This window comes from Delphinapterus leucas, chromosome 13, assembly GCF_059928025.1.
Source record: "Delphinapterus leucas isolate spDelLeu-1000000601 "Yukka" chromosome 13, BTC_Dleu_Yukka2, whole genome shotgun sequence".
Classification (NCBI taxonomy): domain Eukaryota; kingdom Metazoa; phylum Chordata; class Mammalia; order Artiodactyla; family Monodontidae; genus Delphinapterus; species Delphinapterus leucas.
The window spans coordinates 79485739-79510524 of NC_143141.1; the positions used below are offsets into that span (position 1 = coordinate 79485739).

At 42.5% G+C, this 24786-nt stretch overlaps 1 protein-coding gene across 1 annotated transcript; it reads left to right on the forward strand.

Moving 5' to 3' along the window:
- On the forward strand, positions 1-24733 carry MATN3 (matrilin 3). The gene is made up of 8 exons (XM_022573842.3): positions 1-2382; positions 6533-7099; positions 9872-9997; positions 10803-10928; positions 12548-12673; positions 15458-15583; positions 20197-20307; positions 21956-24733. Exons 1-8 carry the CDS (start codon positions 2172-2174, stop codon positions 22009-22011), a joined length of 1449 nt encoding a protein of 482 aa, XP_022429550.1. The 5' UTR covers positions 1-2171; the 3' UTR covers positions 22012-24733.
- The last annotated feature ends 53 nt before the right edge of the window (positions 24734-24786 follow it).

The following is a 24786-nucleotide window of genomic DNA, read 5'->3' on the forward strand; positions in this document are numbered from 1 at the left end:
TCTAAATGTTAATTAATAGCAGTAGGTCATTAAAAGACCTCTTCAGAACTTATTGGCAATGATACAAATGTGCTACCTAAGTTTCAAAAGTAGTCCTCTTCTTTTCCAGAGCAGCCAACATGGCCTTCAACCAACTCTCATGTAGCAAGGAAGCTGGCATTAAAAACTGCACAGACATTAGAACATAAAGTTTAAACTTAATTCCCACATTTTCTGCTTATTCTCAAAGACTTAATAGAATCATGATCACACAGTCATGAAACACTCCCAGATGATATTGCAGGTCAGTTCTAGGGGACTTCTACAGCTACTGCTGCTGGGCACAGACAACAGAGCTCACCCTGCTTTCCCCAGGCACTGAATCCAGCTCTACCCTCTCCATGGCTGCTTTGAAAGCTAGCTGTCTCCCCACCCTTGTCAGAATGAAGTCTACAAAGTGCTTGCTTCTTTTCACCACTAGCTGCTGAAACAGAATGGCCGAGCTCATCTGGTCAGTGAAGTCTGGGTCCCTTACATATATAGCTGCAAGAGATGCTGAGAAACAAGTTGCTGGATTCTACTTGGGGAGGTGCTGACTCATAAAGTTGGAATCCTCAAGTTTAGTAAGAGTGTTCAAAGGCTTTGAGAATCATCCAAAGAGTATGATGACTGACAAATGACATATGTCCATAGAGCTGGCAGACATTGTGTTTGGCAAGCCCTTCTCACCTTGGCATAATTTCTTTCAATCTTCTTAGTGTCCCTTTCCCATTATGATAACATTCTAGCTTCTTCTAAGATTCTTTGAAATTGGTGAATTCTCACTGGGAGCTGAGAGATGTTTTCCCTCCTTATGACTCTCAATGTCCTAATAAGCTGCTCCCATGGATACTGATGGAGTGTGTAGATTCTGTGAGGTTTGATGAGATGAGAAATTGTTTGAGAACCGCTGCTCTGAGGTGATGAGAGGGAGACGGGTGTGTTAGGGTGGGGGGAGAAGATGGCAGATGGGAAGTGGGACAACCAGGTGCCAAGGCCACAAGGTGGGAACAAGCTTGGTGTCCCCCAGGACAGAGGGAAGGGTAGCGTGGTTGACCATGGAGAGCAGAGTACGGTCCCAGATGTGGTCAGTTCAGTAGACGAGGTGGCCATGAAAAGGAGCTCGGATTTTACTGGAAGTGACATTGCAAGGCTTAAGAAGAGAAGTGATTTTAAGGTTACTGTGTGGAGTGTAGCTTTTAAAAGCTACTTTAGAAGCCTTACTGGTTTCCTCAGGCAGAGCCAGTCTCTCCGTGAATTCAGTGTGTTTTGTTCCCTTAGACAGGTACATCATTTATGCATCTTTCTCTGCCAGTAGACTGAGTTCCTGGAGGGTCCCCTGGGCAGCCTCCAGTCCTGAGCTGCCACCATCACTCTTCTGGGGAGGAAGTGGGATAAAGGGAGAGCCTTCGAAGCCTGTGGTACAGGCTGTCCTTCCAGCTCACAGGGGGCTCTCTGGGGAACGTGTTTGATTTTCTAGTCCTGGTAATATAAGTTCAAATGTTTATGGATTTTTGAAGCTGCGATGAAAGCATGTCTATTCATGCTGGTAGAAATCTATGAGCCTTTTTTAGTTTTAATTTTTTTTACAGAGAGCCCACAGAAAAACCTGGGTTACTTGGTAGGGGAAAGGAATGTAGTGTGAGGATGGAGGTGAAACCTTGAGGCAGGCAAACCTGAACGGAGCTGGACGGCAGAGCTCGGGCTTCCTGAACCGGGAGCCTGAGGCCCTGGCCAGACGAGTGGGGTCGACCAGGCCCCGGGTGTACAGCGAGGCAGAAGTTTGGAGGGAGGCAGAGCCCGGCCGGGAGGCACCGGGCCGAGACCACCCAGACGAGACCGGGCCGGCGCAGGGCAGGGGCGGGAGGGGCGGCGGCGGCGGGCCGGAGTCGGACACCGCGCCGCCGGCCGAGAGGCCCCAGACATTCCACGCCAGCCGCGGGAATGCACTGAGCAGGCGGCGCGCGGCCCCGGACGGGTTCGCTGGGCGGGGCCTACGGCCGAGGGGCGGGACCGAAGGCTGCGGGGCGGGGCCCACGGCCGCGGGACCTTTAAATTGGCCGCCCGGGAGCGGCAGACGGGCCCACGACTGACCCAGCCAGCGAGGGAGCGACGACCCCCCGACGGACACGGGCAGCAGCGCCAAGCCCACGATGCTGCGCCATCTGCCGGGACTGCTCCTGCTGCTCTGGCAGCTGCTGCTGCTGCCACCCCCCGCCGTCCCCGGCCCCCTGGACCGCCCCGGCTTCCTGAAGTTGGGGACCCGCGGCCCAGGCGGCAGCCCCGGACGCCGTCCCGCTCCGGCCGCCCCCACCGGCACGCCCTATTCTGGGGCCGGCCAGCACGGCGGGGCCCGCGGTGCAGGTACACGGCCTGGGCGGGGACGGGAGAGGGACCCCAGGCCGAGAGGGACCTGAGAGGGCCTCAGGGAGGGACACCCTCCAGGAAGGAGGGAGATCCCCGGCCGGGGCCGGGCGGGATGGTTGGGTGGGCAGGGGCATCAGGCGTTGAATGAGGAGGAAGAGCCTCCGTCATCCACCAGGTATTCCCTCCATCCCAGCCGGAGCCAGACTGTGGTGCAGGAGAAAGATCCCCTCCCCGATGAATCTTGTGGGGATACTGAGGTCCAGAGAAGGGAAGAGAGAGATGCCCAAGGTCACTCATAGTCAGGGCTAGACTTTGGGTCTCCTGAAGGTCAAACTCCAGCAACTGCCCCCTGAGATTTGGGCAGAGAGGATGGGGCAGCCGTGGGAACACCAGGCGCCTCTCAGCTCTCTGTCCTAGACCCACCTCTGGTTCAGCTCAGTAAACCTTTCCTGAGATTCTGCTTTTAGTTCTCTGGTTGAGCAAAGCTCCTAGAGCAGCAGAGAGGGAAGATCATCTGACACAGCCCCTGACAGCAAATATAGGGTAACTGAGGCTCGTCAAGGGGAGGGGACCCAGCAAATCAGTGTCAGAGCCCAGAATAAAACTCAGGACTCAGATAACTCAAGCATGGAACTTTCCACTGCTTCAAGCTACCAAGCTGTCAATATGGTTTACATAAGGCTTTATTTTCATTACCAAAAAGTCCAGCATCAGACTTGTTAAAGTCCTGCTTTAAAGAGAGGCTGCATCAAACCATTTTCTGGATGTCCAGCCTCATCTGGCCAGTGATGCTTCATGGCCCAGGTTGACTTGTGTTGTCTACCCCTCCTGCACCTTTCTGGATAATGTTGAGGAAGAGCACAAAGGATTCTTTCCTGCATCAGCTCCAGTGGGCTGGATTTGATATGGCAAGAGCATTGTCATTGAGGCAGGGAGTGCCAGGGTTCACCATGGTTCAATTCAGTTAGTAACCAGTTGGTTGCTCCAGGCCAGGAATGGGGGTAGGGGAGAAGCCTTTCTCCCAGAAGTTAATTTTACCTCTCGTCCTGATCCACCTCCCTTGGGGAAGCATCAGGGAGGGAGAGGAGGGATTCTGCGTGGGGTGGTCAATGTTCCTCCTATGCAGTACTGGTCCTTTATTACCTGAAACCCAAACCAATATTGAATGATAATTCTTTAATAAACACAACATTCCACTCTTTTTCAAATTCACTTCTTTTTGCACCCAGAAACTGCTAAGCTTTGCTATGGGCTTTTATTTCTAGCAGAGCTATCAGAAATGGACAATTATTGTGAGTAAGGAAACATTTTAGGAAATTCAGATTCTCATTTTCTTGGTTTCTGAGAATCAAAGTGCTGTTATCTAGTAAAGGGGAGTGAGATTCAAAAACAATTAATGATAAGGGGGTCTGAATCAGGAAGTAAGCAGATGCTCACAGAATGTCCTGCCATCTGAGTCAAGCCCCCTGTATTTTCTATTCCTGCTGTAATAAATTACCATGAACTTAGTGGCTTAAAACAACACACACTTATTATCTAAGAGTTCTGTGGCTCAGAAGTCTGACACTAGTCTCACTGGACTAAAATTAAGGTGTCGGCAGGGACATGTTCCTTTTGGAAAGATCTTAGAGGAGAATCCGTTTCTTTGCCTTTTTCAGCTTGTAGAGGCCGCCCCCATTCCTTGGCTCGTGGCCGTTTCCCTCCATTTTCAAAGCCGCCAAAGGCAGGATGAGTCCTCACATGTCATCTCTCAAATCTCCTCTTCTGCCTCTCTCTTCCACTCTGGGAGCTGTTGTAATTACATTGGACCCACGAGAATAATCCAGGACAACATCCTCAATCTCAAGCCTTTAACTTAATCACACATGCAAAGTCTCCTTTACCATGTAAATTAACATAATTACAGGTTCTGGGGATTAGGACATGGACATCTTTGGGGGGCATTATTCCTGCCCACCACACCCCTGTGACCTCCCATAGATGATTCCATGTGAAAAATCAAGTGAAGAAGCAAGGAATCCTGCATGTTTACTTACAAGAACATAGCCTCGATATTAGTAAGGACACCACTTGGGTGTTAGTGACAGCATTGTCAGATATGGGTTTGTATCACATGTAGTTTTCCCTTTACTCAAATTATGCAAAAAAGTCCAGATCCAACTCCTGGAAGGATTTTCTTCTTCTTTGCTTTCGATGCATGGTAATTAGGGATGAAATGAAATTCTGGAGGTTTTTTTTTTTTAAAGAATTAATTCCTTTTGACCTAGCTAAATACATGACGCACAGCATATTTCAGGCTGGTGGCTCAAAGTCACCAAGCAGGATGTTTACTAGGTACATGAGGTAATGTTAATTTTGGTAGTAGAAAATGTTCCTTCAGAGAGAGGCAACCATGAAATGAAAGGTCCCTTTGGGCTGGGAGTCAGGAAAACTGGAGTGCAATCTACCACTATTTTCTACCACTTTCTAGGTCTTACAGCTTCCTGAGACTCAGTTTTCTCGCCTGTAAAATGGGTATAAAAACAACCTCTGCATCTCTAACTTCACAGGGTTGTTGTGTTGGAATCCTGTGATCCCTCAGTGTTATTGAAAGTAGGATGTTATTTATTGTTTTAGTTAATACCTCTAGGAATCAGGCTAAAACCAAGAGGATACTTTTCAGTTTTTAAAAGAAAACTATACAGATGCATAATTCCTGCTCCAGACTGGGCTTTTTCTGTCATCAACTGCTTAGCCTAGGAATTTATTTTGAATGAATAAATACCTACACCTTTTCCCCCTACACACTGAGTAAATTGCCTTCTTAGAGTTGCATCAATTTCCAGCCCCCTACTAGGAAAGAAAAGAACCCTGAATGACACTTCATGCCCAAGGATCTCATTTCCATTCAGGGCTTGGTGTGTGTATGCATGTGCATGTGCATGTGTGTGTGTGTTGAAAGAAGAGGAATGGCTTCTTTCTTAGCTAGTCCTGACTTTTGGATTTGATTTGGGTGGCTAGGACAGGGAGGAGTATAGAACGAGATTAGAGGAAAAAAGGATAAGAAGGATGTGCTGAAAACAAAAATGTATTGTGTTGCTGCAATGTGCAGGTACTTTTGTGTGGGAACGATGCAAGCTTCTTGAGGGCAGGGAATCTGGCTTATTTGCTTTTGTAGCCCCATGGCTTAATACATGGTAGGCTCTCAAAAAAATATATTTGGTGAATGAAAAAATGAGAGAGAGGTGATTAAGACACTTTGGTGGGGGCAGTAGGACAGATACTAGGTCAAAATCTCTGCTTCTTAAAACAAGACATGCTGACAAAGATGGAAGTCAACAGGGACCAGATTAAGTTGTTATCCTTCTTTCCACTTTCAAACTGTAACTCAGGGCTAGTGGGACCTCAAAGTTCACTAAACGTGAGTGAATGACCAGATGGAGGGAGAATTTAGGGCTACTCTGGAGCAGTTTTCACCGCCTTGGAAGTGGGGTAAAAGAAGGAGGCCAGCACGAGAGCACCAGTGTGCCTTACCTCACACTCTGCCATTGCCCGAGGGGCTCTGAGGCCTGGGCAGGCAGGGGAGGGTGCAGTGAGGGTGCCCTGAGTTCACCTTTCACACGATTCAGGGTCACTGTCCCATTGCCTCTGATGGCCAAGAAGCCCAAGAGAGGTCTGGAATCCATTCATTCCTGGGAGTCTAGAGGAACCTTTGAACAAAACTTTAAGCAGAAGGATACGGTTCCCAGTGAAATTTCAAGACTCAGCCAGCCTGTAGGGGAGATATTTGGGGAAATGTCACACCTGTATGTGAATTCTCACTAGGGAATCCTGAAGGCCTCAGTGCTTTCAACATCCAAAGGGAGGGTGGTCTTGGGGAAGACAGCAGACAGTGGGGTATTTGGGATCAAGGGATGCTGGCCAGAGCTCTCTGGGTGGGAGAACTGACCCCCTTTCTTTCTTGTTTTTTGTTTGTTTGTTTGTTTTGGCCTGGCAGCACGGGCATGTGGGATCTTAGTTCCCGGTCTAGGGATCAACCCTCGCCCCCTGCAGTGGAAGCGTGGAGTCCTAACCACTGGACTGTCAAGGAAGTCCCAGAACTGCCCCATTTCTGACTGTGGTCTGCTCATCGCTTAGTTATGTCTGTTTCTCACACCCTTCTTTGCAGGTGTTTGCAAGAGCATGCCCTTGGACTTGGTGTTTATCATTGATAGTTCTCGTAGTGTACGGCCTCTGGAGTTCACCAAAGTAAAAACCTTTGTCTCGCGGGTAATTGACACTCTGGACATCGGGCCGGCAGACACGCGGGTGGCAGTGGTGAACTACGCCAGCACCGTGAAGATCGAGTTCCATCTCCAGACCCACTCGGATAAGCAGTCCCTGAAACAGGCCGTGGCGCGGATCACACCCTTGTCCACAGGGACCATGTCGGGCCTGGCCATCCAGACAGCGATGGACGAAGCTTTCACAGTGGAGGCAGGAGCTCGGGGACCCGCTTCCAACATCCCTAAGGTGGCCATCATTGTGACAGATGGGCGGCCCCAGGATCAGGTGAATGAAGTGGCGGCTCGGGCCCAGGCGTCCGGTATTGAGCTGTACGCCGTGGGCGTGGACCGGGCAGACATGGAGTCCCTCAGGATGATGGCCAGTGAGCCCCTGGACGAGCACGTTTTCTATGTGGAGACCTATGGGGTCATTGAGAAACTTTCCTCTAGATTCCAGGAAACCTTTTGTGGTAAGTCTTTGCTTCCAACTAGAAAATATGTTATACAGTCAGACATTGTGTATCCAAAAAAAAAGAGATTTATTCTTTTTTGGTGGAAATTTATGGAAAACTTAAATATAAGCAATACTTTTTCATATGTGTGTATTTCTTTTTTTTTTTTTTTTTTTTTGCGGTACGCGGGCCTCTCACCACTGCGGCCTCTCCTGTCCCGGAGCACAGGCCTTGGACGCGCAGGCCCAGCGGCCACGGCCCACGGGCCCAGCCGCTCCGTGGCATGAGGGATCCTCCCGGACCGGGGCACGAACCCACGTCCCCTGCATCGGCAGGCAGACTCCCAACCACTGTGCCACCAGGGAAGCCCTCTTTTTTTTTAGCAACTTAAACATACTTTGTTGGTTTAGAAATATAGAGCTGCCTTATATATAACTTGGTTTGCTCATAAAAATCTTCGTGTTTGCATTAGAAATGTGAAATTCTGGAAATATCCAGGGTACATGATCCTGCTATTCCCTGATGGGGTCAGAAAAAAATACAAATAAAAATATCTCCAGACACCTCTCTTCTCCCCTCTGCCCACCACATTTTTTCCAGATATTTTCTTTAGTTTTTCCATCTCTAGATTTAACAGGACTCTGCTTGTTTTGGGGCAGAAGACGGGGACTGTGTCTGTCTGTGGAAAGATCAGCTGGCTTATATTCCAGTGTAACTGTCAGTCAGTGTGTACACTTAGTGAGTGCTCCAGTTTTCAGATTCAGCTCGGTGTCTGATTATTCCTTGTGGAGGGAGAGGCTTAGGGACCAGGAAGGTTAGGATTTCAGCTCACTTGTGAGATAGCAAGAAGCAGGGTATTTCTTATTTTAATTTTTTAATTATTCTGTTACTGTTCTTCTCCTTTCTTCCTTTAGGATGGAGCTTAAATCCAAACATGGTGATTTAATTAGAATTTTTAGCATGAATCAGCCAAACCCATGAATATGAATCCATTCAAGGCTCGGGTTTATCTGTAGTCACTGACCAGAATTATGAATTTGTGGGACTCAAACTTTTTAATTTTTACTTTTAAATTTATTTTTGTTTTTCTTTTAAAAATTTCTGTCTTCCTTTGTTTCTTTGTTTCTTTCTTTCTATAGTCATGCTTTATTTTTTATCATTTGGAGATAATCTTTCAAAGCCCTCTGTGGAATTATCTAAGCAGGTGTGGACAAATTTCTAGTTCAGGTGAATTTTAAAATGTAGATACCTTTTGCTATATAATCTATTTCACATTTGTTTTTTCAACATGTGTTTATTGATCACTGATGATACAAAGATAAGGTAGTCCCTCCCTACCATCAAGCAACAGTCTGCAGCTGGGGATGAGACAAACAAGTGAACCAATAATTACAATTGTAAATTTCAAGGAGACTTTATATATAAATGAATGTGAAACTCAGCAATCAACAATTTGTCAGGAAATGAGAGACGAAGTCTCGGTCTGGAGCAAAGTCTGGCCTCATCTCAACCAGACCTGGCCAGGGACCCTTTATCTTTCCTGCCCTAGGACACTGGGTCTTCACAAGCTGTCCTTGGCTTTGGTGGCATTGACTCAGCATTCATTGGTTTCCCAAAAGAAAATAGCTTTCTTTCTCCCAGAAAACCCCCCTGTGTTTGTGGGTGAGAACTTTTCCATAAAGATGCTGGTCTATGGCAAGGCTGGGTCTCAAAGATAGCACCTGGGGTTGGGCTTGAAGGACATAAAGTAACAAGTGGTGAGTGGTCATCTTTTCATTCTGGTACGAAAGATCTGCTTGTTCTGGGGGGAAAATATCCTCTCTATGGAAAAAAGACTGAGAGGTAGCTGTTGTAGTCAACGAGCTGGAAAGATTATTCCATGAGAAGGCCCTCCTTGGGAAAATATTAACCTGTCCTGTTGCCAAAATAGTGGAGGCTGGGTGACCTGCCACAGGGGTGCCAGCCTCCTGCAACAGGCCTCCTTGGTTTCTCAGAAATGATTAAATTCATTGATTCTTTTATCAAAGCATGTCACTGGGGGAAAAAAATCTGAGGTTAAAAATGGCTCCAGGAGCAAAAAGATGAGGATGCACTTTAGCTAATGTAATCTAATTTGTTGTTTTCTTCCTTTTCTTTTTACTGGTTTGTGTATAGCATGTAAGTTTATTCTCCTGGCAGATATGAGAGTCGCATGCGTATACATTTGGGCTTAGGAACCCATGCCGCATATTCGGGAGGCAGTTACCTACGTTGCCCTCCACCATTTGCAATTTCAAACATGTATTGCTGCCCAAGAGTGAGTGGGTCCCAGGCCTAGAGGAAAGCCTGGGTGTGAATTCTGTTTGGACACAAACTATAGAACCCTTGGAAACTGGGTTCTGGTGGCAGTGGGACCGCTAGCTCATAGAACTTCAGGAAGTACATTACTGTTCCCTTCTTTCTGTCGGGAAGCAAAAGTCTTTTTTTCTGGCTAGGTGGATACATTGAATAAAATCTCGAATTGCCTGATTCATGTAAAGTGTTTGGCTTCAGCTCCAAATTCAAAATTCCCTTTCTTTTTTGAGAAAGTCAACCACAAGATTTATGATTTTAAATTAGTTACAATTTAAACATTACTGAGAGTGGTATTTATGATAAACCAGGGGCAGGAAACAAGTAGCCAATTTTTAGAGTGAACTAAAGATAGAATCAGAGAGGAACCTGGAGAGTGATGTTGTTTTGACACAGGAGGAAGTATCTGAAATGCTTCTTACCTGTCGGCGCTGACTGTTGTAAATTTCCTTTGCACAGCTCTGGACCCATGCGCGCTGGGCACACACCAGTGCCAGCATGTGTGTGTCAGTGACGGGGAAGGCAAGCACCACTGTGAGTGCAGCCAAGGATATTCCTTGAATGCCGATAAGAAGACGTGTTCAGGTGAGGCTGCTTAAGGGGTGGTGGCTGATGGAAACTTATCTGGGGACTCACCCCAGGCTTTGGACTGGCATTACGCTTTTCTCCTAACTGCCCTGTGATGGATTTACTGTTATCAATGACTTTTCTTGAAAAGGAACATGAGAAGAAAAGTGAGGTAATACCTAAAACAGTATGTAATACTATAAGTAATGTAACAGTATAAGTACCTATTACAGTACTTATTACTAGGTTTAGAGAGAAGGGTTAGTAGGGAAAAGGGCTAGTGAGGAAGGGGGCCAAAACTCTTCGTCCTTTTGAGGTTTTGGATTTTTTTTTCCTGGGTTTTATTTCATTAAATACAAGCTCCTCTTACCTGTCTGTGACCGTAGAAGATTCATGGAATCTAGAAGTGGAAGAAAATCTAGGGAGGTTCTCACTCATCTGCTCTATGAATACTCACGTACAATCAATGAAGAGTGGGAATTAGGTCCAATTTGTTAAATCCTAGAAAAAAGTTTTAGAGAGGAAGAAAACTTAGAGATCATTTAATTCAACCTGCTCATTTAATAGAAAATGAAACTGAGACCTCCACAAGAAGGGAGAAGACTTACCTACCCATGTCATGGGGTCTGTTAGTGAAAGAGTCAAGACGAAGTGGGTTCCCACCCAGTCCAGCAGGCATCCTCTCGTGCCAAGCTGTCCCATTTCATTAGCAGTGTGTGTGTGTGTGTGTGTGTGTGTGTGTGTGTGTGTGTGGTGTGGCCCGTCGTTATTTATTTGCCATGTTTTCCATGTGTTGACATTTGTCCTGATCATCTTTTGATAGTTATTAATAAGTGTGCTCTTAACACTCACGGCTGTGAACACATCTGTGTGAACGACAGAACTGGCTCTTATCACTGTGAGTGCTATGAAGGTTATACCTTAAATGAAGACAGGAAAACGTGTTCGGGTAAGTGGGGGCAGAGGCTTTACTGTTGCCTCCCTGTTTACCTATCTCCCTAGTCAGTGTTTGGCGGGGGTCACATCCACAGGGAGCTCGGTCTCTTTTCCTCTCTTGCCATCTTGGGCTTTTCCCCTTTCTTATTAGAAAAGTTATAAATGGCAGCATGTGTGTCTCATGACCCACATGTGTGAGTGTGTTATTTCCTTCAGTGTACCCAGCCCTAAGAGTCCTTTCCAGAATCTAAAGACAATTTAGTATGTGAAAATCAAATAACAGCCCACAAGGAACTTACTACTTACAGAAAGAAAAGCAGTCATTCCATAGTGGAGAAACCTGGCAGACACCACTTCAACCAAGACATCAGGGTTAACATCACCAGCAATAACACACAGTAACGTCATGCATCTCCTGACATGATGTTCTGAGGGCACAATAGCACTTCTGTGGTATTCTTGCTAAAAATTCAGAATCATGAGGAAACCTCAGACAAACCCAAATTGAGAGACATTCTACAAACTAATTTTTCAGTAATTTTCAAAAGTGTCACAGTCATGAAAGGCAAAGACAGACTAAAGAAATGTCCCAGATTGGCGGAAACTAAGGAGATGTGACAACTTAATGCAATGTGTGATCCTGGATTGGATCCTGGACCAGAAAAAGGACATTAGTGGTGGAACCATTGGCAAAATTTGAATAAGGTCTGTAGGTTAGTTAATGGCATTGTATCAGTATTAGTTTCCTGGTTTTGGTAATTACACTGTGCTTATATAGGATGTTAACATTTGGGGAAACGGGGTGAAGTACTGGATTTTTTTCACTATTTTTGAAACTTTTTTATAAGCCTGAAGTGATTTCAAAACAGAAAGCTCAAAGATAAAAATAAAAGTTAAAAAATATCATGTCAGTACAGAGAAAAATACATTGAGTAGCAATTTGGGTCTTGAGTTCTGATGCTGATCTGAGTCATTTGGTCTACTTTGGACTCAGTTTCCTCATTTATTACAGGAGAGGGTCGAGCTACAGTTTCTTCAAACTCTAATTCTATGTCTTTCTGATTCTAGTATAATTCGTCCCACAGCTGTTAGAATCCCTCTGATTCAGCATAAATACAACAAATCTAAAAGGAACGCTTTAGAAAGTATTCATGAGATACTTCGATTATAAGAGCTCAGTATAGGGCTTCCCTGGTGGCGCAGTGGTTGAGAGTCCACCTCCCGATGCAGGGGACACGGGTCCGTGCCCCGGTCTGGGAAGATCCCACATGCCGCGGAGCGGCTGGGCCCGTGAGCCATTGCCGCTGAGCCTGCGCGTCCGGAGCCTGTGCTCCGCAATGGGAGAGGCCACAACAGTGCGAGGCCCGCGTACCGCAAAAAAAAAAAAAAAAGCTCAGTATAGATGATTCTGAAAAGGGGTGGGGAAAAATAGAAGCATAAGTATTGTGTGTGTAGGAGTTTGTTTTACTCAGCTAATTCCTAGGTGAGAACAGATATTACTGATGACTTTGAGTGGTTTCTAATAAGTTTGCCTCTCTGCATTGCTAGCTGCAAATAAGAAGATTTCTATATATGGCTGATAAAAGACTTTTCCACGTTTAACATCTTTTCTTCTGGACTTCTGTTGGGCAGCTCAAGATCAGTGTGCTTTGGGCACACACGACTGTCAGCACATTTGTGTGAATGACAGAGCTGGGTCTCATCACTGTGAATGCTACGAGGGCTACACTCTGAATGAAGATAAAAAAACGTGTTCAGGTAAGGTCCACTCAGTAAATTCTTTCATCCGGGGCTCTTTCTACTGCAGTGAAACCAACTTGCATTTCACCAAGAGAGAGATTCTTAAAGGTAATGTAAGGAATCGGGCTTCAGACATTCTACCATGCTTTTCAGACCAAGGTAAACATTGCTCTGGAGGCAGTGAGCTCACTAGGTTTTGCAAACATAGCTCACTTCAGAAAATTACTGGGTAATGGGTAGGGAGTGGGGGATATAAGAAAAGCTAATTGAATGTACGGTCCTAATCCAGGAAAATTTTATAGCTCTGTAAAGCAAATAGGAAACTTTAGAGGAAGTCAGCTGGACAGTAAGTATTTGGTGTGATAGGCTGAACTGATCTTTTTCCAATTAAAACTTGGCCTGGAACTTTTCTGTAGCGTTAATCTTAAAGCCAGATCGTTTTAGTAAAGGAGGCTTTGTAAATGACTGAATTAGACCCACACAGATCTTCCAGTAAGTGTGAAGCAAGTCCCTCCCTGACAGTTTCTAGATGATCAGTCTTGGGTGAATGTGAGACTTATAACTTGGCGAGGAAGCCCGTGCCGGAACTGCTAATCCTCATTAATTTGATTTAAACTCACTGACAGAACAGAGTGGCATTTGTAATGTAAAACCACTCCTAAGAGAAATTCCTAGCTCTCAGGGTGGTGTTTAGTTTTGGCATAGTCAATATTTTTTTAGATTTTATGTATGCTTTCCTCTTCCTTGAGATGTAATGTGTGACCTTTTCAAGAGAGATTAAAGGAAGTGGCATATAACTAATTCCCCTTTTTTTAAAAAAATGAGATCAATAAAAGAGTTCTGAGCTCCTATTTTGTTCCCAGGACTCTGCTAAGCACTGTGGGGATGTAAGGAAGTGTCAGCTTCTGCCTCTGAGCTACGTACAGGCTGGGTGCAAGGAGAAACAGCACCTTAAGAAAGCAGGGACTCTTAGCCAGGGAGAGGGACCGACAGTGACTAAGGGCGGGAGGGGCTGGGAGGCAGGAGGTCTGGGATGGACACAGAGGGCTGGGACTGGAGGTGGGCCTCGGCAGGAGGGCGGATAAGGCTTAGATGAAGGAGTGGAGAGGGCAAGGGCAAGGGGAGTGGCTTGCACTGGTTTGTTTAGGGGGTGGGACTAAGTCAGTTGGATGGAAAGGAGTCAAGGCTGCACTTCTCAAACAGTTACAAGTATCCCTCTTGGTACTTTAAGCAGGACCTTTAATCTGAAGACCTGGGAAAAGGAAACAAAAACACATTTACATGTAAACTAACAGATATTATGGCATAAAATGGACCATTTTATTAAAAAAAGAAATCAAAGGAGATTTTCAGTTAAGGCAGACTACTCCAGGCAACACTTCCAGATAACGGTTTGCCAACATTCTTCAGTGCCTACTGGGTACCATGCACGGTTCTAGGCATTTTAGGCACAGTCACACATTTACTGCTCACAGCAACTTTACTCACAGCAACTTTACAAGGAAACTGAGGCACAGACAAAGTAACTTGCCTATGGTCACTTGCCTAGTGAGTAGCAGAGCCAGGATCTGAACCCAGGCACTTGCTCTGGTGGTTACATATGCTCTCAAACACTAAGCTACACGTCTCATGGTGCAAAGCACAGGACGGCAAAAGGAGATAGAAGAAAAAGACGAGATGGTGAGAAGCTGGTATTTATATATTTTACAGCAATAATGGATGCCATTCTAAAACTGGGTCAGATCCCCTCTAATGGCCTGCCTTCCCCTTGCTGGGCAGTGGCAAGGCCTGTAAATTACATGTGGAGCCCCAGATCACGGATCAGGGGCTGGAGGCACATCCACTTGTTATCGCTAGAGTCGCTGCTAAGCTGGGCTGAGGGGAAAACAAAATGTTCTGCTAGTAGGCATTTTGCTGGAAACATCTGAATTGTAGTAGTGAAGGGGAATATCAGTGTGAAAGTTGGAAAGACACTATGGATAGATTACCTAGGGCCTTACGCTTCATGAACAGCTGTTTTATAGGCAATAGTGAGCCATGGAAGGCTTGTGAGCATAAAATGACACTTAAGAGGAGAGTTAGAGGAGAACAAATAAAGTAGTTTGGCTTCTGCAGTGGCCGAGGAAGAATCTATGTATCCCAGGAAGCCCTTGTTCCTTGTAATGTATTTACTTGTGACAGACACAAATACTTCCCTATCCAGTCATACACACCATCACCATCGTCATCATCATCATTGTTATTATTTTTTTTCTCTCTCTCTCTGTGTGTGTGTGTGTGTGTGTGTGTGTGTGTGTGTGTGTGCAGGCCAGTGTTTTCTGTCCCACTTTAAGCATCAAGGGCAGGCCTTTGGTCAACATAGTTTTTGTGCAGCATCAAATGTAACTCCATGTGCAGGTAGGTCCCTAATAATTTATTTTTGGTGATGGTGAAGATGATCTGTGTATAGCTGGAGAGGTTGGAGGCATTCATGGTCATCAGGAAAGGCTGGAGATAAGTTCTGGAATAGAATCAAGACTCAGTGCAGCCCCAGGACTGCAGATAGCAAAAAAGAGAAGGCACCGAGATAGCTGCAAGAGATAACAAGGAACAAGGAACAAGGAACAAGGAAAGGGGTGTGGGATAGGGAACGGGAAAAGAGGCTCTCTCCTTCTGAAACATGGGAGACGCATTGCTGACGACTGTAGGATTCATTTGCTGCACTTGTTGGCACCAAACGAAAGCTTCTTTCTCCCGGAAGTCTGTGTTTAGTTTCCAGTTGTAATTTGTGAATATTCTCTTTCCTGACCCATTCCTGGTCAGTTCATAACCAGTGTGCACTGGGCTCTCATGGGTGCCAGCACATCTGTGTGAATGACGGGGCCGCATCTTACCACTGCGATTGTTATACTGGCTACACCTTGAATGAAGACAAGAAGACATGTTCAGGTAAAGACTGTCCCTTTAAGCCTAATTCATGTGCTAGGACAGTCTTAGGAGTGAGCTTTCCTGTCTCCAAGTCTGAAGCATGCTTCTGAGTCTTGCTCCTTGGTCAGAATTCTCCAGTGGTTCCCAAACGTCATCACAATGCAATAATTCTACCTTTCCACCAGGCATCCTACCCTCCATGGTCTGATTCCATTTTTTTTTCCTAATTAAAGTCTCTCCCTAAGTCCAGGTTCTTTTTTAATTACAGTAAAATATACATGACATAAAATCTAGCATGTTAACCATTTTAAGTGTAGTCCAGTGGTGTTAAGTACCTTCACATTGTTGTGTAACCATGCACTGTTCATCTCCAGAACTTTTTTTTATCATCCCAAGCTAAAGCTCTGTACCCATTGAACAAAAACTCCCCATTCCACTCTCCCTACCCATGGTAACCACTCTTTTTCATCTTGTCACTACATTTGGCCCCAGATTCACTCCTTCTCTCCAAGACCTGTGATCCAGCCACATGGACTGTTTGATATTCCTGGAGCATGCCCTGTACTCACCTGTCTCCATCCTTTACTGTAATCTGCTTCCCTTGCCTCTTCTGCTTCTCAAAATCCAAGAACCACATCCTTGCCAACGTTTGGTTTTGTTGGATTAAACTTTTGTCAGTCTGGTAGATGTAAAGAAGTATCTCCCTGTAGTCTTGCTTTTCCCCGTTTCCTGGTTACTAAAGAGGCTAAGCTTCTCTTCTTATATTTATTTGTCATTTCAGTCTCTTATCTGGAAAAGCTATTTATGCCTTTATTTTTCTATTGGGTTATTTATATTTTTCTTACTTATCATAACAACTCTTCACATGTCTGGATATAAATTCGTTGTTGTTTTTATGTGTTGCAAATACCTTCTCCTAGATTGTATTTATATTTCCACTTCTTAAATGATGTCTCTGCAACAGCATTCGTTATGTTTTAATTCTTAAGTTGTGCAGTGGGTTTATCATGCATTCGTTTTTATGCATTATGAGGCATTTGTCTTTATTATGCATCATAACTTACATCAATGTCCTATAAATTACTTTTTGTGAATCAAATGTTACAAAATAATGTCTGTTTGTTTAATTTCCAGGACTAGTTCAGTTTTTACCCCCTCTACCAGAATTCCCCTTATTCTTCCATTGAACTGTGTCCTCTTTTTCAGCACTGGATGCCTTGTGTTGAGGTTACTTGTGTGTTCCTTCAATCCTTCCTTCATCCAATCAATAAATACAGCGTCTGCTATGTTCTAGGCACTAGGTATACAATCATGAACAAAACAGGTGTGGTCTTTGGTAACAGTCTAGAGGGAAAAGACAAGTACATAACACATTTATAAATTAAGAGCAGTGATGGAAGAGAACAGAATGGGAGTTGGGGACCCTATTTCAGGTTGGGAGGGTCTCTCTGAGGAAGTGGCATTTGAATGCTGAGGATCAGCGGCAGGTAGGTTGAGACTGGAATGCTGGCGGAAGGAGGGAGAGCAACGCCAGGTCCTGAGTGGTGGCTTTAGTGGGGAGAGGAGGTGAAAGGCCACCCATGTGACGGAAGCATGACCAGCCAGGGATAAGTGTGGGGTAAGGCAGTTTGGAGAGTTAGGCGGGGTCAAATCATGCTGCTGCTCTGGGGCATGGGAAATTTTATGAGAAATGGGAAGTCATGGAGGGTTTTTAGCAGTGGAGCAGCATGATGCTGTTTATATTTTTAAAAGTCACTCTAGCTGCTGTGTGAACAGCGGATTGAAGGGGATGAAGAGCAGAAGAAGACCAGTTCGGGGGCTATTGCAGTTGGGCTAGGATGGTGACAATGTGATAGAAGTAAACTGATTCCAGACATGTTTTGAAGGTAGGATGAACGGGGCTTGGTGATAAACTGGATGTGGGGATAGGATGGGGGTGGAGTAGGATGGCTTTCCTATTCCACTTGAGCAGCTGGAAGGATGGGGTATCTTTACTGAGGGGACTGAGAGTGAAGCAGATTTGGGGAAGAAAACGCAAGTTTTGGACTTGTGGTTTTATGCTCCTGTAGACCCCAACGACCACGGGTAGTAGATTTTGTCTGTACTCTTAGCATCTACCATAACACGTGACAGTTACTCAGCAGATACTTCTTCGTTTGAAGTAAAGTGTGGATCAGTTTCTTGGGGAGGGTGAGGGTTAATAAGGAGCAGCTTGCTTGTAGAATTTGAGTATTTCTGGGTGCTGTCTTCCTATCTTAAGTGTTTAATCTTCAGAAAAATCAGTCTTGGGCACTTTTTCTTCTCCTGGAAGGTGAGGATTCCAGAATGGTTTATAATGGCTTAGGCTCTGACCTCATTTCTTTAGCCATTCACTTTATTTGTTCAGCAAGTATTCATGGAACTTCTGTTCTATATCTAGTACTCTGTTAGGTCCCGAGGAAGTAACTGGAGACAGATTAATGTTTTGTGGTTTGCACTGTACAAGTCTTCGCACTACTTTTGTTACATTTATTCCTAAATATTTTATTCTTTTTGCTGCCAGTGTGAATGGATCCATCTCTCAACTTTCAGTTGTGCAACATCCCAGTTTTCCAGTTTTCTATGGGGTGTTTTAATGAGAATATTACACTGAGCCTCTACCCTCACAGAGCTTATAGGCTATCAGGCAAGGTATACTGGAAAAGTATCGTAGGTACCAATTTTATACTCTGTACAGGTATGATGGGCATGTACTTGATATTCAGTAGATACTTTTTGGCTTACTAATTAATTTACTGATCGAGATGGGAATTTGAGCTGGCTGTCCCTGAAAGTTTCAATAGGATTTAGACAGCTAGATAGATTAATCAAGTAAATTTATGGTCCTCCAGCCCTGTATCTTATCTTCGTATTGGGTTGACCAAAAAGTTCGTTCGGGTTTTTCTGTAACATTTTACGGATAGAACGTGGGAGAAAATGCAAGAGCAAAGGACTACTCTTTGTCTCCAAGCAGTACTGCTGCTCAGCTGGAAGATTATTCATCAGCCTTCAGGTCTGGAAGTTACTCTTGTTTCTCTTAGGCAGCTTTAGGGGCTATGGTACTGAGTAGGAATAGCCGCCTCACTGAATTACGGAAAGCAATTGGAGTTAGAATTATCATTCTCCCACGTTCTTTGCTTAAATGTCAATACAAACCTGAATTTTTAGTTCCAAAGTATTTATGGGTATGTACTAGAATTCTCAGTTCAAACCCTTCAGTAGAATAATAGTCTGTGTAGGAAATCAGGCATTATCTAGTTTTAAACTTTGAAATGTTTTGGCCACACAAATAGAGGTCTGTTTTCCTCATTTTCATTTTTTAAAATTGAAGTATAGTTAATTTACAATGTTGTGTTAGTGTCAAGTATACAGCAAAGTGATTCAGTAATATATACACATATATATATATATATATAAAACTTTTCAGATTCTCTTACATTATAGGTTATTACAAGATACTGAGTATATAGTTCCCTGTACTATACGGTAGGTCCTTGTTGTTTAACTATTTTATATATAGTAGGGCTATGTCTTGATCCCAAACTCCTAATTTATCTTCCGCCTTTCCCCAACCCCCTTTGGAAACCATAAGTCTGTTTTCTATGTCTGTGAGTCTATTTCTGTTTTGTAAATAAGTTCATTTGTATCACTTTTTTAGATTCTACATGTAAGTGATATATGATATTTGTCTTTCTCTGTCTGACTTACTTTACTTAGTATGACAATCTCTAGGTCCATCCATGTTGCTGCAAATGGCATTATTTCATTCTTTTTATGGCTGAATAGTATTCCATTGTATATATGTACCACATCTTATTTATCCATTCATCTGTCGATGGACATTTAGGTTGTTTCTATGTCTTGGCTATTGTGAATAGTGCTGCTATGAACATTGGGGTGCATGTATCTTTTCAAATTAGGGTTTTCTCCAGATATTTGCCCAGAAGTGGGATTGCAGGATCATATGGTAGGTCTATTTTTGGTTTTTAAAGGAACCTCACACTGTTCTCCATAGTGAACATTTTCATTTCGTAATGAGTACACAGTATCACAAGGGATTGTCTTATCTCTGCATTCTTGGCTTCTCCCTGCATCAACTTAAATATTTACTTTATATCATGGAAAATTTCAGACAATTACAAAAGTATAGAGAACAATAGCATGAACTCTCATATAACCATCACCCAGCTTTGACAATTGTAAACTTTTCCTCAACATCTCTAACTCAGTTTCTTTGGTGACAAAGTCCACAGTACTTTCTCCTCTTTCCGTGTGCTCTTATATTCTTTTATCTCCTAGAAAATGCATTTAGGTAAGAATTAAAAATGGAAGTATTGGACTTCCCTGGTGGCGCAGTGGTTAAGAGTCCGCCTGCCGATGCAGGCGACACGGGTTCGTGCCCCGGTCTGGGAGGATCCCACATGCCGCGGGGATGTGCCCGTAAGCCATGGCCGCTGAGCCTGCGCGTCCGGAGCGGAGAGGCCACAACAGTGAGAGGCCCGCATACCGCAAAAAAAAAAAAAAAAAAAAAATAAGGAAGTATTGAATCACAGATTTCCTGATTTGCTATGATTTCTAATTAGCTATAACATTTTGTGTATTGTCATTGTCTTCAGCCATTGCAGAAGCACGAAGACTCATCTCCACAGAAGATGCGTGTGCGTGTGGAGCCACACTGGCATTCCAGGATAAGGTCAGCTCATATCTGCAGAGACTGAACACCAAGCATATCCTTTCTGGAAGGTTTTCTGCTTCTGCTTGAAGCCAGCCTAGGTACTACAATTGAGCTGACATTTTAGGACATTCCACAGGATAAGTGCCTTATTCATTAAGTTTTAAGATGAGCCATAGTAATACACAGCTTTAATTTTTTTACTTTAGAGTTCTTTTAAAATGTTTTAAGACCGTTACACCCATTCTTATTTACATGTAAGAGCTGTGTAATTATTTATTTTTCTAGTGCTTCTCCATAGCAGTATAAGCTCCTAATTGCGCTCTATTTGACAGTGCTATTACCCTGATTCCTTAGTATGACTTTCTTATTCAGAATCTGTACATGTACAAAACGAGTCAGCTGATGAACGGAGTGTGATAGTTCAGACGACACACAGCTGTGTGCTTTGTCTAGCCAAGTGGTCAAAAAGCAGATTTCAAAACATAACACGGTACTACCTCAGAAACTTTCAAAATCAGTTTTTTAGCCAAAGGAGTAATTCAGGAAAAGTACTTTTTCTTAGCGTAGTTCAAGTTAACAACACCTTTCCTAGGGATCTTAGAGGCATGGTATTCAGACTGTGATAGGGATACCCTAGGGGTATGCAGAGACTTTCCAGGGGTATGTGGGGACACAGAAAATTTTAAAGGAATCAATTTCCAAATCCTTCACTTCCTTAAATCGATCTGCCTACAATGCAACTTGGGGTCAGTTGGCATTCTCTTTTCCCATCTCTCACTTCAGTGTCACCATTCTCTTAAATTTATACAAGAAAGGCATACCTCTTACTTACCCTGAACTTTACTAAGGTGAATTTCTTGGAAAGGTAAACTCTCCAGAGAGCTTTTAAATTAAGCCTTCATAAACACATCTCCCCCAATTCATCCCATTAGGAGATACCTTTCTAATTACAATTCACCTTTTATTTTTAATGATTTTATGTCAAAATTGTGACTTATTCGTTGTTTGGATCAATTGTGTCCCCATAATAGTTGTAATGGTAGCTCAACTGAGACGATTAAAAAAACTTAGCACCTTATGGTCAAAGAAAATTAATTCAAAGGTAATTTCAATATAAATGTGTATGTGCTTGTTGTTTGTATTAAGTTTACATCAGAGAAGTATAATAGAGTGATAAAGAACAGATTTCCAAGATTCAAAGTAAAATAAAATTGTGGAGGAAGTAGAAAGGAAATACAAATTCAAGGAAATATTTTATTTTAGAAGAACAACAGTAGTAACAATTCAGTATGGTATTAATATTACATGGGATACATTTAAAAGACTGACTTAAATTTTGTTTTAAAGCATCAATATTTATAATATAGCAGAAATTGCATATTTGCAACTAAAACTTATGATGAAAATTTTCATGTAATCTAAATATGCACAAGATTCACTTATTTGTCAAAATTATTTTAGGGGACATATGAACAAAAAAATGTTTGAAGACCACCGCTTTATATTATGCTCGCTAAAGAACAGAATATCTGAGTTTTAGATAGATTTTTGGTGAGAAAACAATTTCACTCTTTTTGTTCAAAATAGAACTTAAATATATATATATATATATATAAAATCTTGTATTGAAGTGTTTAAAAGTGTGTTTGCATTTTCTAATGTCTAAAAATATACGGTGTTAGCCTTAACAACTTAGCCACTTGATGACATTTTGGAGAAGTTGCAAGCAAATGAATATGGACAAATACATCGTTAAATTCCTCAAATTTTTTACCTGGAAATATGAAGCATTTGGTGTATTTAATACTTTGGCATACTCCAGTGTTCCTGCTAGTAATCTGCCATTACCAATGCTTTAATGTTACTGGATAAGTAGTATGAGGATCTTCTGGAGAGTCTGTATCATTTTTCTAAGGAAATAAATGTCCCTTATTCAGAGCAAATTTTAGTGTCTCTAAGCTATGACTGTGAAATGGTAGGAAACAGAGTGAAAAGTTTCATAATTTCTTTCTTTCTTTACTAATTGAGCCATTTAATTTTCTAATGTCTATATTAGTAAGATAACCAGGCTTAAAATGCGAACGTTTGATCTGTTTTCTTGATAGTATTTATAGTGTAAACCAGTCTTGTTACTTTAGAGTGTAAATTGTACAGGGTATTTACACATAAAAAGTTCATATAATTGGAGATGAATACAATTTAGAACTATATCTTCATCACTTTTTGTTTTTTTCTCATTTTTGCCAGAGTATTGTTGAAGCTGTGATCAGGAGATTGTAATACACATACTTAAGTATAGTTAATACAGATTAAGTGAACTGTTATATGTCATTTTCAATTCATTCTGATGTTAGAAAGAAACACACAACTAGTTGTGAATTAAGTGTTAAACTTTTTACCAAGGACAAAAAACCCTAAATTTACTTTACTGTTTTACTCTAGGATCCAGTCAATAAAATTATATATTTATAAATACTGGTATAATAAGTAACAAAACCTAATGTCTTTTAAAATGTTAATGATAAGCCTAACTCTTTTTTTTCACTTACATATTTGATAAATTTTTTTTCCACTTTTATGCTTATAACTTTTAGAAAAAAATAGTTCTTTAAATTGTATACTACTCATTCTTTTCTTGGTTTATGTTGTGTTTAGTATAATAAAAATGTCAATATCTTTATATATTATTGTCATGCTTTTTTTTGGTAACTCTTATATCAACTTTGCCTATTAACATATTTTCTTAAATTAAGCTGAATTACAATTATTTTGAATGAAACAGTTTCTTGTCAAAGGACACAACACTGTGACTCCTCCTATAATTTAATCTCATGCTCTTAAAATTAAAAATTTAAGCTCGGGTTAAACAGAAAGGCTTTAATCAAGATTGTTGTGGGAGAGGGAATAAAACAAAATTACATAAATTCAGATAAAATAATGATGAGGGTACATTAATATATGCACTTGAAAAGAAAATATAACCTACAGATGCAAACCCAGAAACAGTAAAAAATCTAAAATATAAACTGTAAAGGGAAGACATGAAAAATGAACACATCAAAGGCAGTAAATATTATATGAAACATTTATTGTTATTGCTCAACATTTTTGAAAGCACCTGACATAGAGCAAGTATTATTTTCCAAACTTATTTGAGCACAAATCAGTTATATTAATATATCACAAAGAAATGGTGTTACAGGAGGAATAAATGAGAGCTCATGTGCAAGAACTAGGGAAAGGTATTTAAAGAGAGACAAATTTTCAAGAGTGTGACCATCAATAGCTTGAACTAATCATGTCTTAAGCTTAACCAGTTGACTGGAATCCCCTGGCTTAGATAATTGATTTTTTTCTTGAGTCCAGTATAGGGAGCCCGTGATCCGGTGCCAACAAACATATCTTAGGGATGTAGTTGGTGCTGAAAAAGATACACATTCATTTGAAAACGAACAAATTATCTGAATGGGATCGGGCTTAAGTTTGGGAAGGATTTCTCAGGGAGACCTGATGTGTGCGTTTGGCTAGGCGCAATTGGCCAAGGAAGCAGGAACATCATAGGATATATAAAATGACCTTGGAAGCACACAGGAATAGTGGGATTAAGAAAAGCATACTGGCTTGCTTAAAGTGGGGGCACCAAAGTAAAAACATTTTAAGACCGAAGGAAGATCTGATTTTAGCTTGGGTTTAGATTTAATAGGAAAGGCTAGTACCACTGTCAGTTTTCGAGTATGCTGGGTGAGGCAAGAGACTTGGGTCAAAGGATTTGAACGTTATTTGCCTGAGATGGGGAAAGACTCTAGGTGGGGAAATTAGCTACCGTTGCATAAAGTACACACTAGATTATACAAATCAACAGGCGTAGCCGCAAATATGGTAAAAGGTAAAACCAGAGACAAATTAAAAAAACAGATGAGACTGAATAATTTCATAGGAGTTTCTGCGCTATGTCTAAAATTGTGGTGGTGTGTAACTCTCCAAGCATTCAGAAAGGACAAGGAGAATTGAAGAAAGAAATAAGGTAGAAAAAGAATACAGTGGACCACAGGCAAGAAAATACTAAACACCTCAAGTACTTAAAAATGGGAGGCTATGCCCCAATGGCAATTATATTCTGTAACAGCCCACAGATCACACATATTTTTTTCTTTTTAAAAATTAAAAAAAAAATTGAAGTGTAGGTAATTTACAATGTTGTGTTAGTTTCAAGTGTTCACACTTATTCTTTTTATAAGGACCCTTGGGCTGCAGTAACAGCTTAGACAAGTTGTTAAAAAGTACTAAAACAAACAGAATTAACAAAATCTCCTACCCCCAAATTGCTCCAGGGGGCTCTCCCATCCCCAACGGCACAAAGGAAGGTTTGCACGCTCGGAAAATGCACGTTTGTACCTTCATTTGGCCAACGGCGCCAGTCTACCAAATACAGTAAATAACTTTTTCCTTTCACAATATTGGGACTTCGGGGCTTACAGAACACCTCATCTTTACGACCTCATTTTAATGGGCGCCCTTACTGACTTGGTAC

Excerpts from the sequence above, each read along its gene's own strand:
- MATN3 (XM_022573842.3), top strand. The coding sequence starts at position 2,172 with ATGCTGCGCCATCTGCCGGGACTGCTCCTGCTGCTCTGGCAGCTGCTG. Across the intron at positions 2,383-6,532 it reads CGGCGGGGCCCGCGGTGCAG|GTGTTTGCAAGAGCATGCCC; the intron begins GTACACGGCCTG and ends CCTTCTTTGCAG. Across the intron at positions 15,584-20,196 it reads AGACAAGAAGACATGTTCAG|CCATTGCAGAAGCACGAAGA; the intron begins GTAAAGACTGTC and ends CATTGTCTTCAG.